Source organism: Eretmochelys imbricata, chromosome 8 (assembly GCF_965152235.1).
Source record: "Eretmochelys imbricata isolate rEreImb1 chromosome 8, rEreImb1.hap1, whole genome shotgun sequence".
Taxonomy (NCBI): domain Eukaryota; kingdom Metazoa; phylum Chordata; order Testudines; family Cheloniidae; genus Eretmochelys; species Eretmochelys imbricata.
Genome location: NC_135579.1, coordinates 54,238,134 through 54,256,080, shown reverse-complemented (window position 1 = coordinate 54,256,080; position 17,947 = coordinate 54,238,134). Strand labels below are relative to the sequence as shown.

The 17,947-nt window shown below is 48.9% G+C and overlaps 1 protein-coding gene across 1 annotated transcript in view; it reads right to left on the bottom strand.

Annotated features, from left to right (window-relative positions):
- Positions 1 to 4,439: 4,439 nt before the first annotated feature.
- RGSL1 (regulator of G protein signaling like 1) overlaps positions 4,440 to 17,947 on the bottom strand; it is a 33,555-nt gene continuing 20,047 nt past the window's right edge. The window contains exons 13-23 of the mRNA XM_077825347.1: positions 17,517 to 17,710; positions 16,262 to 16,379; positions 14,845 to 14,941; positions 14,171 to 14,300; positions 13,002 to 13,182; positions 10,790 to 10,928; positions 9,946 to 10,070; positions 9,651 to 9,763; positions 5,951 to 6,046; positions 5,557 to 5,620; positions 4,440 to 4,476 (exon numbers count right to left, since the gene is read on the bottom strand). Of these exons, the coding sequence (XP_077681473.1) occupies positions 4,440 to 4,476; positions 5,557 to 5,620; positions 5,951 to 6,046; positions 9,651 to 9,763; positions 9,946 to 10,070; positions 10,790 to 10,928; positions 13,002 to 13,182; positions 14,171 to 14,300; positions 14,845 to 14,941; positions 16,262 to 16,379; positions 17,517 to 17,710 (1,294 nt within the window). The remainder of the gene's footprint in view (positions 4,477 to 5,556; positions 5,621 to 5,950; positions 6,047 to 9,650; positions 9,764 to 9,945; positions 10,071 to 10,789; positions 10,929 to 13,001; positions 13,183 to 14,170; positions 14,301 to 14,844; positions 14,942 to 16,261; positions 16,380 to 17,516; positions 17,711 to 17,947) is intronic.

The window sequence follows — 17,947 nt, the reverse complement described above, 5'->3', positions numbered from 1 at the left end:
AAGAATTCTCTGTAGTAACTCAGATCCCACCCCATCTAACATCCCATCACAGGCCATTGGGCCTATTTACCATGAATAGTTAAAGATCAATTAATTGCCAGAATCATGTTATCCCATCATACCATCTCTTCCATAAACTTATTGAGTTTAATCTTGAAGCCAGATAGGTCTTTTGCCCCCACTGCTTCCCTTGGAAGGCTATTCCAGAACTTCATTCCTCTGATGGTTAGAAACCTTGGTCTAATTTCAAGTCTAAACTTCCCGATGGCCAATTTATATCCATTTGTTCTTGTGTCCATATTGGTACTGAGCTTAAATAATTCCTCTCCCTCTCCAGTATTTATCCCTCTGATATATTTATAGAGAGCAATCATATCTTCCCCTCAACTTTCTTTTGGTTAGGCTAAACAAGCCAAGCTCTTTGAGTCTCCCTTCGTAAGACAGGTTTTCTGTTCCTCGGATCATCCTAGTAGCCCTTCTCTGTACCTGTTCCAGTTTGAATTCATCCTTCTTAAACATGGGAGACCAGAACTGCACACAGTATTGCAAGTGAGGTCTTACCAGTGCCTTGTATAACGGTACTAACACCTCCTTGTCTCAACTGGAAATACCTCGCCTGATGCATCCCAAGACCACATTAGCTTTTTTCACGGCCATATCACATTGGCGGCTCATAGTCATCCTGTGGTGACATCCTCCTCGCATTGGTGTACAGATATCTTAATTTTTGCTGTTTGGCCTCGCTTACATTCTTTACCCGATTAGGCACGGTCATTCTACAGCCAGTATGACCTATTAGACTGGTATCCACACTGCCCTTCCTCCTTATGTCCATTCTCCTACCCACGACTGTATCCTTTTTTACTTTGTTTTCTTCCCTCTCAATGCTAAAATCCAGCGTGGAGATTACCTGGATATCTCCCAACCATCTCCCCCAAATTCCTAGTTTAAAGCTCTCTTAATCAGTTGTGCCAGCCTCCATCCTAGAAGTCTATTTCCTTCCCTACTCAGATGAAGTCCATCCCGAGAGAACTGTCCCCTGTCCATGAATGTCTCCCAGTGGCCATACATCCCAAAGCCCTCCTTATAGCACCGCTGCCTGAGCCATCTGTTGATAGTCATAATCTTGTCATACCTTTGTTGCCCTTCTCTAGGAACAGGCAGAATCCCACTGAAGATCACCTGAGCCTCGATTTCCTTAAGCGTTTTCCCAGCCTGGCAGTCTCCGTTGATACGTTCCAGTGAGAATCTACCGGTATCATTTGTTCCCACATGAAGGATAATTAGTGGATTCTTTCCTGCTCCCTTTAGGATCCTTTTCAACCTCAGGTCTACATCCCGTGTCTTAGCACCTGGAAGACAGCACACCCTTCTATTCTCTGGATCAGCTCTGGTTACAGGCCTGTCTATTCTTCTCAGTAAGGAGTCCCCGGTCATGTAGACCTGCCTTTTCCTGGTGACAGTACTATTCTCCAGTCTATCCCCTGTTCCCTCTGGCTGCAAGTTCTTTCCATTCCTATTCTCCCTTGTAATCCTTTTCAACACATCCTGTATCCTCCTGAGGCTCATATTTGGTGTAGTCTCCATTGACTCTTCCCCTTTTCCTATAGGACTAGCCGCTCTTCTCTTCTTCCTTGCCCTTCCACCTTCAGTGACCACCTGCTGAGCCCCTTCTTCATTTTCCAACTCTGCAAATCTATTCTTGAACTCTATTTCTCCTTCACTAGCCATCTTTTCCTCTGCCTGGTTTTCTTAGTCACATGCTTCCACTGTCCACTTTCCTCACCCAGCAGTCTCCCCTCAGAATTCTTCAGTTCTGCTTCCATCTGCAAGTCTGAGCTTTTCCCTTCAGCTGCCTCATGTCTTTGCTCCATAATCCACTCAAACCCCCTCCTAAACTCAACCAGAGTCTCCACGTGCATCTCCAATCCTCAGATCTTTTCCTCCATCAGCTCTATCAGATGGCATTTCATGCAGACAAAAAACTCTTACCAGGTACCCCCTCCAGGATCATGTACATACCGCAGCTTCCACATCCAGCCATCTTCATTGTGTCTTCCATGACATGGGTCACTCCCACTGCTGCCTCTGTATCTGTCATAGTCTTCCTCCTAAATCCTGTTAATCTGGGAAACACAAACCACACCAAAACCCACCACCCACAGCAAAAACAAACCCCAAACATGCACCACAAGACAAACTCCCCTTTCAAACTCACACTGAAACTCCCCTGTTTACAGCTCTGTTTGCTGGCTCCTGTGCCGCTGGCTGGCTACCTTTATAGGACCCCTAGTCAGAGAAGCCCCGCCCCCTAATCAGGGCTCAGCTTCTCTCCCAGCACAAAGCCCCTACAAGCCTCTATGCATACAAATAATACAAATACAAAACCAAATACAAATACCTTCTCCTCCAACAGAACTCCCACTGAAACTCCCCTGTTTACAGCTCTGTTTGCTGGCTCCTGGGAGCTGCGGAGTCAGCGCTCGGCGCGGGGGCAGCATGCGGAGACTCCCTTGGCTCCCCCCAGGGGCCACAGAGACATTGCCGGCTGCTTCTGGAAGCCAAGGTCTCTGTTCCTCCCCCTCCCTCCCACTGCCACCTTCACGCTGGGGGTGGGGGGGAAACAGTTGTCTGGTCTATGCTAACAGGGTGTAAATGCCCCAGGGCCAGAAGTTCTGTAGCATCTCCAAAGAGGGGATGAAAGTGAGAACAGGAGATGGATTCAGAGGCTCATATGGTGTGTTCAGAGTGTGAAGGGACAGGAATTCATTGTGGAGGTTGCTCTGCTAGTTTTATTTAGACGAAGACAGAAGGGTACTAGGAACAGATCAAGGAAACAGAACCTTTTATTCTCTGCACTGGTTAGCATCTGAGCAGAAAGTTTCTCTGTGCATGTGCATGTTTCTTGAAACTCAGAACTTTTTTCCCATTGCAGCATCCGCTAATAACATCGGAGCACTAGGCTTCCCGCTGTCTCTGTGGAGGGGAAAAACACACTACATCACACGCTGCAATGACCTCTGGGAAATTAACAAGCGAGAAGGATAGTGGGGGGACGGACACAGCTCCCTTAGGCCTTGTTTACACTGGGGATTTCGGCCAGCACAGTAGCTGCACTAGGCAGGCAAAGAGGCTTTAAACTACAGTTAGGTTAGCAACGATGAAGCTTGCCCAGGCTTCAAGGAGTCACAAGCTCTCCCAGTGCAAATTGTAGTTTGTAGAGCTTTTGCCTGCCCGCACTAGGGGTTTGCACTGGTGCAGCTACCTTGGTGGCTAGCCACTGGTGGCTGTAACAGGGGCATATCCCCAGGGTAGACAATGACTTACAGAGAGACCAGATTTTCCTTCAATGTTGCTTCAAAGGCACAGAGGCGGCCCGCTTACTTTGTGTGAGTTGTTGGAACAACTCCCTCTGAGAACTGAGACAAGAGCATTGCACCTGGGGAATCAATACACCCAAGCAGCAAACCTACTAATTATTATTTATTGGTGTTACGGAAGTGCCTACTAGCCCCTGTCATGGACCACGGCTCTAGGAGCTGGACAAACAGAACAAAAAGACAGCCCCGGCCCCAAAGAGCTTAGAATCTCAAGATGAGACAACAGGTGGAGACGGACAGACAGGGAGGTACAAGGAAACAATGAGACAACTTGTCTAAATAGACTAGACAGCCCCAGATTGCGGGAAGGGATCTAACACACAAGCGGAGTGATCAGCAGGATGGCAGCAAACGTCATGTTCATTCCACAACTATTTTAGGCCGGGGTGAGGAGTGGCTTTACTTAGTTAGGGGATCAGCCAAATGGAAAGGGAGGTGAAGGGGACAGGGCAGGGGAGGAGAGGCTAAGAGGGGCAGGTGTGGACTGAAGGTGAGGTGAAGATACTGTGAGGAGGGAGAGGGAGGGTTTGAGCAAACAGCCAGCCAGTCAGGGCAGGGCAGAGCAAGTCAGAACCAGCTACAGTTTTGACTGCGATGTCTAGAGGTCCCAGCTTTGGCTGTGCTTGTCCCCCTGGCTGGCGTTTCTGGCTGGCTGCTCTCTGCTATTGTCCCCCAAGTGGAGGGGTGAGCAGGCCCTGCCATCCTAGTGCCTAGGCCTAGCTACCTACCTCCCGGTGACCTTTCTTTCTTTCTTTTTTTTGCTTCCACTTATTTGTTTAGGGGGGAAGGGGCCAGGGATTAAAGAACATTATTGAAGGCGGAAGATGCCATCATTGTCCACAGCCAAGGACTATGAGGACAGGTGTTGTGCAACCCATAGGTCTGCCAAAGCACCTAATGCCTGAACTGTCACAACCCCTGATATTCTAGTCCAGACCTCCCACCACGGCCCTGCTAGTGCACCTCAGTCCTGACCTGCAGCACTGCCGTGTCTTCAGAGCCAGCCTCCGGGTGGAGAGGGACAGTTGCTCTCACTCAAACAGTGAAAGCGGGGATGGATTAGGATGGCTTTTTAGAAGCATCTTGAAGCTGTTGCCTGAAGGAAAAAGAGCAAGAACGTCAGGCAGTGCCAATTCAAGATGGGTGGGGGACAGGAGGGCACCCACCCTCTACTATACAAATGCACTGGAATTGCAACAAAGCTGAGAAGCCAACAATCCCACCCTAGTGAGTTTTGGTTTGTATGACACAAATGTTGTCATGGATACAGTCATTTCCTCAAAAGCAGAACAAGTTTCAACATGTCCCACCACTCCCTCCTGGCCCTGGTCCTTGGTCCATGAGCATGTGTCCATACATATTATTTGTCAGCCCATCCCAACTCTATCTAGACTTAGTCCTACTTTCTACTTTATCCTCTGGAGTTAGAGTTCAGAATGGTCCAAGGGCTCTTAACCAGAAGCAGTGAAATGAAAAGCCTGACTATCAGAGAAGCTATCCCAATGGCGAGGTCTCTTGGACTGGGTATAATCTCCCAAACTCTCTCCATTGGACCGTTTGGAACAGAACTGGACAAAGCACTGGAGAGTATACAGTCTATTGGAGTCCCTCTATGTTCCCATCGCTGCAGGATCAGAGTGCCTTCCAAGGATTTAGTCTCACAATGCCTGAGGGAGGGAAGTGTTGTTATCCCCACTTTACAGATGGCAAAATGAGGCACAGAGAGAGTAGTTAATTCACTGAGAGTCTGTGGCAGAGCCAGGAACAGAAGCAGGATCCCCTGATTCCCAGTCCAGTGCTTTAATCGCAAGATTATTCTAACAATCCCCTTCTGTTCCCCACATTGATGAATTAGATGGATGCTGTGGTGGGCACCGTTAGACAAATGTTAGGTACTGAAAACCACATCAAATAATCTAATCTAATGCTCATTCTGTGCCATCTGTGCAGGGGCAGAGAGGGGCATAAAGTAAGTTACCCCCTTATTCTGTATTCATCTTCAGCTGGGGTTACTTTCCCCACTCTTAATTGTGCCTGGGGTAGGCTGGGGGGACAGGGCGCTGGTACTGCCCACACAACTTGTACTCAGCTTGGGAAGCGAGTGATTCCCATCTCATGCTGGGCATTCACACTGGGTCTGGATGGAAGGAGATGAGGTTTCCCAGTCATTACCTACCCGATCTGTTGGGTCACGCAGATGCCAGATGGGGGCTTTTTCCAGTTGAGGCTTCCAGACGATGCTGAGACAAAACCCAAGAGAACTTTCCGTCATGTATTGAAAATCACACTGCAGGTCCCCTCCACACAAGCAACCAGCAGCATTCTAACATCTAAGCATCTTTTTTCCTGGGCAGATAGGAAGGTGAACTCTAGAGAAAGAGCATTCCTAACTTCTCCTCGGGGTAAAGAGATCAGCAGGGGGACATGATGCTCCCAAGGTGGCCTGACAGCATTTACGCAGGTGGGCACAGGAATAACTAGAGACAGGAGAGTCTGATTTCCCAGGCTCCTTCCTCATCACTTGGCACTCGGTTCCCAGGTCAGAGAGCCTTAGGGGCAAAGTTACTTACACTTTTGCTCTGTAGAAGAATCCACTTCCTCCCGAGGCTGAGGTAGCAGCAGCTGGATCCCCTTGAGCAGCGTGAACCTAATGATTGGATGGTCCTCTATTGAAAGAGGAGGCAAAACAATACACCACCGTAACTTCTCCAGCATTAGGATCCTCCTCTAATGCATGTCCAACAGATCCCCCTTCCTCTGCTCTATCACCCAGCTGCTCCCACACAAATTCGCAGGCCTCTTCGGCTCCTTTCATCTGGATTGGCAGACAGGGTTGAGGGGGGACTGGAGAGAGAGATTGCATCCCCCTCCCTATCCCATATTAAATGACTGGGTTGTGACATAGACACGTATCCTTGGGCAAGAGGGGGAAGGAAGCGGCTCAGGGTAATCCAACAAGCATCTCATTTGATGTTGTTGTAGCCTGTTCTCTTTGAACATCAGGCACAGACAATGAAGCCAGATGAGAGGACGAATGAATAACAGAGGGAACCACCTCCTGCCCTAGGTTCTGCTGCAGCAGTGGTGATCAACAGGGGTAGGAGCTACTGACTGTCGCATGCATGGTACAGGTCTTGAAGGACAGAATATGGGGCCTTGTGTTTAGTCGGATGTTGTTCAAGGTGGTTTGTTTGGTTGTGTGAATGGAGAGGGAAAGAGGAAGGTGGTACATGGAGCCACAAAGACATACAGCTTTACACACAGCCACACGGTTTAACACATTGCCACACATGCCCAGCCACATCCATAGTCCGATATATACATGGAGCCAGCCAGCTGGTGTATGTACAAGAACAGCATGTTTATTCTACAAATTGTAGGATGAAGCACTATCTTCATCTTCATGTGGCAGATGTCATTTGAATTTCTCCCTCCCTGAATGAGAGATTTGAAGTTCTGAATTATATACGTTTTTCAAGCTTTCCTAAAGAAGGTCCTTCACCACATCCTCAAAGGCTACAATCCCAGGTGAGACATCACTTTGAGTACCAGAAGCTGCCCAGTCCTCTGCTGATGACAAAATAAGGCACAAGTGGAGCAACAGTGACACCATGTGGCCAGGTGGAAGAAAAGTCTCTTCAAGTCTCTTCCTTGGGAATATCCCAGAAAGAGAGGCACCCCAGGGGAGTGGGGTTGGGAAGAGAAATGAATTTAAAATATGTACATGCTGTGATGCATTGCTCTGCTCAGCCACTTCTCCGCAGTGATTGTAATCCCAGAAATAAACTAAGGTAAATAAAGGTGCTTTTGTGTGATCAATATATATTTAGGGTTTTTTTCCTAGTAATTTTAGAGTTCTTTTTTTAAAAACTATTTAACCCATCCTGTCAGTAATCTCACTAGGCAAAGCTTTTACTTTAGGGCATGATCACGATCAGCAAGGTATCTTAGCAAAAGTCAGCAGAAACAGTTCAGTTTGCAAGTCGAAACAAGATTTTTCTGACTGCCTAAAATACAGTTTTATCCTGGGTTTGGAAATCCAGCTGGATACTTTCCCCTCATCATACAATGACACCAACAATACAGATTCCGCCATCAGAGATTGGCTGGCAAGTGTGTGGATGACATGAAGCAGAAGAGAATCTGCCTTGCTCTCCCACCACTATCTCAGCTTTGCAGTGCGGACACTGGTAATAACTACAGATGATTCTTCTCATTTAATGGGCGGCTCTAGAAACTGACACAAATACAGCGAATAGCTATAATACGCAGGTCAGAGTGATTTATGCACCATCCTCTGCTGGATCTAGTGAGGATGTTAGCCTGTTAAAGGCCTTAGCTACAGAGTCTGGATTCTGCTAGGGGCCCCAGTCCTGCAAGGAGCTTTGTGCAGGCACAGGGGTCTGGCCAGTTGGCACTCCTTGCTGGATTATGGCCATGATGGGATGGAACAAAGTGCCATTTCAACAGATTCCATTTGCTGTCCAGTACAGAGCAACACTTGAATACTGGGATAACGATTGGTCACATCTCAAAGCATCATGGTTTTTAACAGGAACTCTGGTGTCTGGGTGTGGACAGCATGGAACAGAAATAGTTAATGACTGTAATAATTTGCATGTACTGCATATAGCTCTCTCCATAAAGCTCTTTATGAAGATTTGTTTACCCTCCCAAACAGCCCTGTCAGGTAGATACCCTAAGTCTTTTTATGTGCAATTGAAATTTTGACTGATATTTGGCTGAGAATAATCATGTGATGAATCAAATTTTGTCTGGCTCCTTGGAAGGTCAATAATCCTGACTTTGGGACTAGAGCCATGATGTGTTAAGGAGCTGGTCTCGGAAGCCTTAAACATTCCACAAACAAATAAGGAAGGGAGATTGTTGTGGTTACACATAGTAACTTCCACTTTGAGTGAAAATAACATTTATTGTTCCTTGGGATAAATATTGAGTTCTGTTTGGCCTTGGTCAATACATCTTGATATGCATCTCAACAGACATCAATGGGCTTGATTCAACACTCAGATCAATAGCGCCACATAAAACTGCTGTAACAAAATAGAGAATCAAGGCTCCAGATCTTCATTTTATATGCAGGGAAACCGAGACATAGCAGTTACATGACTTGACCAAGGTCATTCAATGATGTAGTAGAAAGAACAGAACCTTAGACTCCTGACTCTCAGTTTTCCATTCTAACTATTAAAGAAAATAAAACTCCCTCTTTTCATAAAAAATTGACTATTTTGATTAAAAGTGGTAAGTCAATTAGAAAATTGCCACATGAATACTCAGTGAGGAATCCAAGCTGTCAGAGGGAGTGACAACCACTTTAGTGCTAATGTCTTAATATTATTTCATAGCTTGGTTCTTAAAGGAGCTGGTACTAAGTGCCAGGCTGAGAAGTGAAAATTGTCCCTGATCCCTAGGAGAATGTACTCTATACCAGTCACTCCACTTCACACCTGAACTCTAGTGAGTATCACCCCCAAACCCTTACTGCAGTTTCTCTGCATTCTAAGTGATCAGTTCAGCCCTGGTGTAATGCCACTGATGTCAGCGAAGTTACATGAGAGATGAATCACTCCTCAATCTGCTTTCATCTCCGAACCTATCTGGGAGCAAATTCGCAAACCAGAATTAATTTGGTTTAATTTCTGTTTTGAAGGGTTGAATATTTTTTGGGACGTGGTATAAGGAATCTAGTGTGTTTAGTGTGGAGAAAGTGCATCTGATGGATATGACCCTGATTTGACTTTCTGTATTCAGCAGCAGATGTACAGTTACGGGACTTACCACTGAGGGATTTTCATGAGCTATCAGGAGGGAATGAAGGGAGAGGCCTTAGTTGTTTTGAGACCATCATGCTGTTTGAAAAGGATCCCCAACATAAGAAGACAGGAATTGACAGATCAATATTAATCCATCAATTCAAATCTTCTGCTTCAGTTACAGTATCTATATCATTACCTGATGTTTCACAAAAAAAACTCCCCTAGACAATTGTGCAGCACTTTACCTGGAGGAAGATTCCTTCCTGACCTGATCCAGTTTACACCATGAAAGCTGCCTGATCTATGCAAATGCTCACCAAATGAAGGTACTTTAATATCAAACTTTGCCTCTCATACAGAACCCACTGGTGAGCCACTACTTGAGGCATTAGAGGATGGGCAAGGCTGAGAGGACTAATGTGCAGCATACGTGACATGGCGAACACATCAGAGAAAGAGAGAGGATGAGGAAGAGGCAGTCTCAGCTTACCCCCACTGAAGATACTGGATGTCCTAGGTGATGTCTTAGCAGGGAGTGGAGAGAGATATTTTTTTATCTTCGGGTACCTGCGGAAGGACTTCATTGACTTCCAGTTACAGTATCTGTAGGGGAAATGCTAACGTTAAGGACAGACAGCAAATCAAGTCTAACACGTTTGAGGAATACAGCCAGCGGTAATGTCCCATTCGGACTCACATTTTCTTTGGAAGGAGGTAAGGCGAGAAAATGCCCGACACCCACCTCTGCACCCTCCTCGCCCAGCCCTAAAGAGAGGGATTTTTACCTTTTCCAGAAGTGTATCAGAACTGGGAAGACATTGAGCAAGGCCACATGATAGAGGCTGCGATCCAGGACCCCTCTGGAAGTTAAATTCCGGATTAAATCTTTCTGGCCATCAGAAATGTTCACCTGGTCACAGAACAGAGACCACTTCATAAATAGGGCTTGAGGCACGGGTGGCATCCCTACTGGATCCCAGAGAGAAACACCTCTAGTAACTCCACCCTGCCCTCGCACCTTCCAGGATTCTGCATTCCACTTATAGAGCCCTGGTCACAGTTCAAAGGTCTCCAAGCAGGGTCTCGGTTTATTTCCTGGCTAACTAGCCAAAATCCAAAGAAATCCCCTTTCTGCCCCTTCCCTCACCATGCTTTTAAAAGGGATTTTAAAAGAAAGGTGGTTAAAACAGCAGTGTGCCATGGGGAGGTGCACCGTAATGGGGAGGGAGAGTATGAATGATCTCTAGTGAATATGGACTGAAAGGCTCTTCTCTATTGACTGTAAAGCCAGCCACTGTGTCTCAGCCCTGACCAGAGGGGCCTATGTCTAGATGGTCGTTCAGTTACCACGCCCACTCACTCACACTCTCTGGATTACCAATTAGCGTCAGTTGTGAGAGTGGTTTTGGTAACGATGGACACTCTCCATTAGGACTTGGATTGAAGCTAATAACTTACTTTACACAATGCCAAAGTTATCAGAACTGCAGTATGTTCAGCTGGAACAGATTGAAACCTGGGTCCCATTAGTAATTCCCTGAGCCAGACACCCCCAAGCTCTCAGGCAATGATTTGCAGGCCCCAGGCCTCCCTGGCAGTGAGCATGCAGGGCATGTTACAGCGTCCTACCCGCAGTTTAGGAGGGACTTCGGAATTCAGGAAGAGTTTGGCGATCGTGGCCACTTTGGTCTTAAGAAAGGCGACATCCCTCTCGGTGTACATCCCCCAGGCTGCAAGCACTGCGGCCGAATCAGCCAGGTGACAAAACCTGCCAGGACAAATGGAAAGGGATGTCTAAGAGAGAAGGTATGGGCGTGGCTGTCTACTCAGACTATGATACAACATGTGGCTTTTAGCTGAGATTTTCTAAGCCACGTAGGGGATTTAGATGCCCACTTCCCACTAACATTCACCCCCTGCCCTGTGGCACATGCCTTCCTCCAAAGAGAGTGTGACAGGGTGTATACGCCACACTGGTATAGAAAAGGTTAATTGGACCCAGAGAGTCATGAATACACCCAATTGCACCTGGAGGATAGGCCAGGTCCAATTAAAGATAAAGCCCAGTTGGGGAGGAGCTGGGAGTTACAACGAGGTGAAGAAGCTGCAGTGAGAAGGTAAGAACTCTGCAGTCCCTCTCTGGTCAATAGAGAGGCCTGTGGGCCAAGGGCAGGATTTCAGGGCAGTAGAGGAAAGAGGAAACCCAGGGGTGGAGGTGGGGGAGTAGGCCTTGGGGATCCTCTCCTGACACGGGAACACTGGAACAGGCCAGGAGAGAGACTGGGAAGACAGAGGGGTGGAGCAGTCCCTCCAAGGGGAGCTCTGACAAAGAGGAACAGGACTACCAGGGGGAGAGAAACTGAGAAGTATCGCTCACCACAAGAAATGGAAAGAACTCTACAGAGCCCAGAAACGGGCAGCAGGAAGTCCAAGGTAGGAAGCACTCAAATGAGGAGTCTGGGGGAGTAGACCTTGTCTGCTTCCACAGGGTCCCTGGATTGGAACCCAGAGAAGAGGGAGGGCCTGGGTTCCCATCCTGGCCACTGAGGAAGGTGGCATGATACCTCCATACAAAGAGTAAGGACTCTGGGAAACCTGGAGACAAGGGATGTAAAGACCACTGGGCCTAGAGTCAGGACTGGAGACCTGACCTAAGGACATCAGGCTGGTGTTTGCAGGACTTTCTGCTACCCCAGAAGGGGTGGGACTGGATGTGGCCTGGCCAGAGGGTTGAGTCACTGGAAGAGGCAGACCTCCACTAGGCTGGAACAGCTGTCCCGCAGCAGGTGCCAGACCAGAGCCTGCTACACCACACCTGGCCAGTGGTGAGTCACTCAATGACAGAGGTGGGTGGGGGATACTTTCATGGGGCAACTACACCTCAGCAGAGGGATTGTCTTGTGCTTCCCACTCCTCCCATTGGCCATCATGACATCCCTGTGTCAAGCTCCAGCAGGAAAATACCGAATGTCAAACCAGGAGCAGCAACCAGTAGTGTGTAACTAGCCCACTCTCTGCAGGCCACCAGCGGTGCACGGGTCACAGTTAAGCTAACAAAATGCGGACACAGGTAGCATGGCTTGACTTGTCTGCCCCCCCCCCCTCCCCCTAACAACCTCCTGCCCTGAAGAAACGCAGCTTGTGTCACTGCCATTCCTGTGGTGGCTGGGAGGTTGAAAGTGAGCATTCTTCAGTGTTCTGTCACTGCCGCTCCCTGATCACCCAACAGGTGTCGCTGCAGAGCACTCAGCAACAGGTACTCGTTCGCACCAAGACTCCTTTCTGGCTTGTGGAAAGGGGGCTTCTTTGTGCAAAGGAACAGGCCTTTGGGTCTAGTCTCTTTGCCCAGGGAGCAGAGTGCAGTGCCTCCCAGCACCACATCACTGCAGTGTAAGCAACAGATCAGCATGCACATTGTGTAAAGAGTTGTCACTTTGGATGGGCTATCACCAGCAGGAGAGTGAATTTGTGTGGGGGGGTGGAGGGTGAGAAAACCTGGATTTGTGCTGGAAATGGCCTAACCTGATGATTACTTTAGATAAGCTATTACCAGCAGGACAGTGGGGTGGGAAGAGGTATTGTTTCATATTCTCTGTGTATATATAAAGTCTGCTGCAGTTTCCACGGTATGCATCTGATGAAGTGAGCTGTAGCTCATGAAAGCTCATGCTCAAATAAATTGGTTAGTCTCTAAGGTGCCACAAGTCCTCCTTTTCTTCCAGCAGACCAGTGTGCGGTGCCGCTCTGTCTCAGCCAGCCCATCAGGCCAGGGATTTTATCGCTGCAAGGCAGGAAAAATCGAAAGGTATTTGAAACAAACGGACGGGGTGGGCATGCTTACTTCTCAATCTCCAGGTAAAAACTGAGGTCGTTGACCAGGAAGTTGATGGAAATGTGCCGCTGGTTAAAGAGCCGGCGCTTCACCTGTATCACCTCCACATCCTCTCCCACGCTGGCAGCCGGCATGGACTGGCGGGGGCTAGACATGGCAATGTTACTGCGCACGGAGCTACTGGGCAAGTCTGAGTGAGGACAAGGGAAGACCTGAGCAACTCATCTCCCTCAAGCTCCTGCAACCCAGATGTTGGGTAAATTGATAGACAGTGTGAGCATGAGACAAAGAGATGACAGGGCCAGCACTAATGGGTTTGAGCCACACCTCATTTCAGGCCCACGTGTGTGCCTCTATCAATTTACCCAGTCCCCCGACAATGCAATCTTGTACCCTCACCCCCACCTAAAGTGCTCTACTCTTCTGTCTACAGTTTGCTGCTGGTGTCTCTGGCCCTGTAATCCTCAAGCTGTACACTTCCCCCAGTACACACAGGGCTCATCCGGAGCCCTTATAGTTCACATTACTCTCTAATCCCCGTACCTCTCCTGCCCCTCAGCACTACTCTAAATCACAGGGAAAGAACTTACATAGTGCTACACCCTAAACCATCACATGGAGGAAATACTCACAGCTGAAGCCAGGTACTAAGTCACTGCACAGACTTACTGAACATACAAGAAGCAGCTGGTGGGTGCTGTCTTCAGATGAGTTGAAAATGTAAGGTGTAGGGAACTTCCAGGGGGGCTATGCAGTACAATTACTGCTTTAAACATTTTGGACCTGATTTTTCATTATAGTGCCCAATGGGTGCCTAAAGTAGGCTGCCCATCTCCTCACACGGGTGCTCAAATAGCACGAGCTGAATAAAATGCCACTTTGAGTGGCCAGCTGCAGAGCTGCCTGCCCAGGTTAGCAAATGGGATTTCCCCCTCTCCAGTGGCTAACTTCCTGCTGGGTGGAGCAGATTCTTGCTATGGAGAGAACAACACAGCTGCTTCACTCCCTCTGAGCCAGCTGGTATCCTGGCCTCTTATATGCCTCCAACAGAGAACCCTCGGGTAAGAAAATGACAGCAGGGGACAAGCTGCCAGGTTTCTGCTATTGCCTCCCCTAAAGTCTGCTCACCCCAGGAGACAACAATGGTAGGCAGGAGAATGAGCGGGATCTGGACATACTTTCTTTTTGATTTACGAGCTCTCTCCGGAGAAAGTCCTCAAAGTCTTTGCGGGATTTCCAATTGTTCATCTCCCTCCTGAACTTGCAGATGCTCCTGATGAAAGCCTGGAGCACGAACCACACTCTCTTCTGTGGGCAAAGTGCATGGAGAGAGTCAGCCTATGTACAGCACTGGGAGGGGAAGCAAGGCAGGGAACGGAGGCAGTAAATAACTTTGGGCCTGATGGGAATGCCTTCAGTCTAATTATCCTGATTATTCCCTGGGGATGTGTGCCCAGGCAGACCTGCCACTCTGAACTAATGCACCAAAATGCATCCCCACATTAAGTGGAATTACTGACCCCACTGAGCCACAGTCATTGCTTTTGAATGTCACTGGGCTTCAGTCAGAACCCTAGGGGATGCTGACGCTAAATGAATTTCCTGATGAAAGTCAGTGGGGCTCTGCATGGGCACAGGGGTCTGTTTGCGCAGATGAGCTTACAGCCCAGGGCCTCTACACATTAAATCTCTTGTTTTGGACAAAGACAGTTTGTTCTGCAGCCTCGCATGACCCCTCAGCCCACTGGCATCAACACATCCACAGAGAAAACAGCCCCTCCCCACTCTCGGGCCTGTGCTATGGGATCTAGCTGGGGTATCAGCAGGCGGAGTGCAGGCCATCCTTACTTACCAGCTTGTCCGTTATGAAGGATCCCCTCCCCTGCCTCGTGACAAAGTGAGTGTCTAAAATATCGCTCCCAGGGTACAAGTCTTGGTACATCTTAAACCTGCCAGGATGGGAGAGTATTAGAGAAAGCAGTGGCAACCAGTCAGTCAGTAAAGCAATGGACTTCAATGCTAAGAGGAGACTGCCGTGAAGGCAGAGACAAGGAGGAGAGAGGTAGTGGGGGGAATGGCGGGCCCAGTCCCAGAATGCTCAGTGACCCTGGATATCACTTCTATTGCTGCAGTGAAAATTGATGAGGAGGGTGAAACTGATCATCCTCTGATCCCCTCCTCACCAGCTTCTGCTGCTGCAGGGGGCTGCTATTTATGGGTAACACCAGCAATGCAAGAACCAGCTCAGCCTGCTCCTTATAATATATCACAGACACACTTGTGTATGAAAAGTTATGAGCCACCCTGCTGTCCTTATACAGGTAAAACCCTTGTCGGCCTCAATGACAGCTGTGCCAGAATACGGACTCAGCACTCTGGCCATTGCTTAGGTGTATCCTCCTACAGAGTATGTGTGTGTGTAACCTCCAGCAAGCTTAGCAACAATGCCACTGGCCTCTCAGGAAGTATGATGAGGCGTCCACCCCTCACAAGGCTGAAACAAGCTAAAAGGGGCCAATTAACCTTACAGGCTGCACCTGGAGGAGAGCCAGGGATGGATAAAGCCTAATGGAAGATGAAGCCCAGCTAGGCATGGGAAGGCTGGGCTTGAGTAAAGCCAGGAAGCTGAGAGCAAGAGGGGGCTGCAGGGAGGGGCTCTGCAGTCACTCCCTAGAGAGAAAGGAAGTTGCCTAGGGACAAGGAGGAGTTCGAGGGGGAGTGTAAACCCTGGGATCCTGTCCTGGACTACAGACTCTGGCAAGAAGCTGAGAGGGGGGAATAGGCGCTGGGAGTGGAGGAAGCTTGGGCTGGTAAACCCAGAGGTGGGCCAGGAGATAGAGAAGTGAATTAGGAAGGAGCCCAAGGAAACAGCAACAGAGTCAGAGACTGCATAGACTGTGGTTGTTAGGCACAGGGTCCCTGGGCTGGAACTCATAGTAGTGGGCAGGCCTGGGTTCCCCTACCAGCCATTGGGGAAGTGGCACTGGACCTGGACTTGGCCTGAAAGACTGACTGACATGGCATATGGACAGCTTGTCCAGTGGGACTTTAAGACCCCAGAAGGGGAGGACCAAATAGTGACCTGGCTGTAAGGCTGAGTCACGAAGAGGAAGCACCCCAAGTCCCAGAGAGATAGAGAGGCCATGGTGCAGGCAACTGCGGGAAAGGGGCACCAGACCAGGCGAGAGAGAATCCCCAGATGCAGCCACAAAGAGGCACCTCAGGGGTAAGTGTACCCCGTTAAAGTGAAATGAGCCAGGACTACTTACCATTTCTCTTCCATTGCTTTCAGGACAAAGCTCTGTGCTCTGAATAGCATGGAGCTGGTGACCAGGCTGGCCTTGGGTATATCTCTGATGATGGAAGCTTGGCACTGCAGTAGTTCCTCTAGAAAAGACACACAGTCACCTCCTCTCATCTGCACCAGACATTCTTATCATTGTAAGGACCTCCTGAGCCCTCCATGAATTTGCATCCCTAGTGTTCACAAGGTCCAGGAGCTCCATCACCATCACTATCCCCTCCACCACATTTGCCCAATACATTTTCCCTCCTTCCTTGGCATTTTCCCCTTTTATAATATCACTTTTTAATCCATGAAGAAGTCTGCAGGCCACGTAAGTACCAAGGCACCTCACACACTTTGCAAGTGACACTACTGAGCTCAAAACATCTAAAGAAGATACAGTAGGGAAGAATAATTTCCTCCACTGCTAGAATCACAGGGTGAAATTCTATGCAGGAGGTCAAACTAGCTGATCATAGTGGTCTCTTCTAGAAATCTGTGTGGCAGTAAGAGCAGGAACCTCAGGAAACAGTGAGATGAAAATTAGAGTCCCCGAAGAGCAGATGCCCCACTGGTTTGGGCAGTGAGAGCTGGCAAGGTCCTGTGCACTCTGCTACAAGCTGGATCCAAATCTTGCTGCAAGGTCCCTGGATTTAGCAGCATTGTGGCACAGCAGACTGGAAATGCCTACTGACAGGCCAGACCTTCTGCCTCCACTAAAGTCCCGTTGTGGTGCTGGAGTGATACAACAGCATCGTAAGCCAGCCCTAGGTAGGGCAGCTGAGGATGCTCCCTGTGGTCAAGAATCCTCACTGATTTGCGTACAATTGTATCAGGGAGAGTAGCAGCTCCGCCACAGCCTTGCTGTGTGCCCACGTATTCCCCATGCTGGAGTAAGTGGGCAATGCGCCGGCTTCCCCTCCCCTACCAATGCACCAACCAGTTGAGGTGGTGCAGGGGGGTTGTCCTACCTTGCTGTGGGCAGGCCCAGCAACAAATTACTATTTCCCTCCCACCCTGGAGCAATAGGGAAGTCGGGAGTGAGTTGTACTCCACGGGTGTCTGCGGCACAATGCATGTCCGGGCCACTCCTGGGATGGTGAGCTTAGGCGCTGCCCTGTGCCCAGAGAAATCACTCTGGGATGGGGCATCCCTTTCCCTAGTAACCTTAGTGGGTGGCCTAGATCACATTTGCCTTCCTGGGTAGCTGAGATCTGTGGAGTAGGGAGTCTGCGTACCAGCAGGCACTTTGTTGTGGAAGAAATTCTTGAGGATACTGTTGATCAAAGCCCTCTGAGCCTTGGGGTTGGACTCGGCGCTGAGCTTCTCCACCGCCTGCCAGAAGAGCAGTGGGGCTTCAGCATTATGTTGTTTGAGGAATTGCCTGAAAAACTCCAGGTGGCCGGGGTTGTGCAGCACTTCCATGAGATACCTGGTGGGGAGGAGGCACTGGGTGAGGATGCAGCACTATGGCAGGGCACTGGACCCTGATCAAGAGCTGGAGCCCTGCACCCACATCTCCATTGGCACAGGGAGTTTTTGTCAGACTCCCAATGATGGTGAGAGGGTAGAAAGCTTGGGGACTTCAGCACATGGGATCTGATGAAGGCACTGGCAGAGTACGTCTTCTCTGTAACAAGGGAAAACAGATGTGTGCCTCCTATCCAGC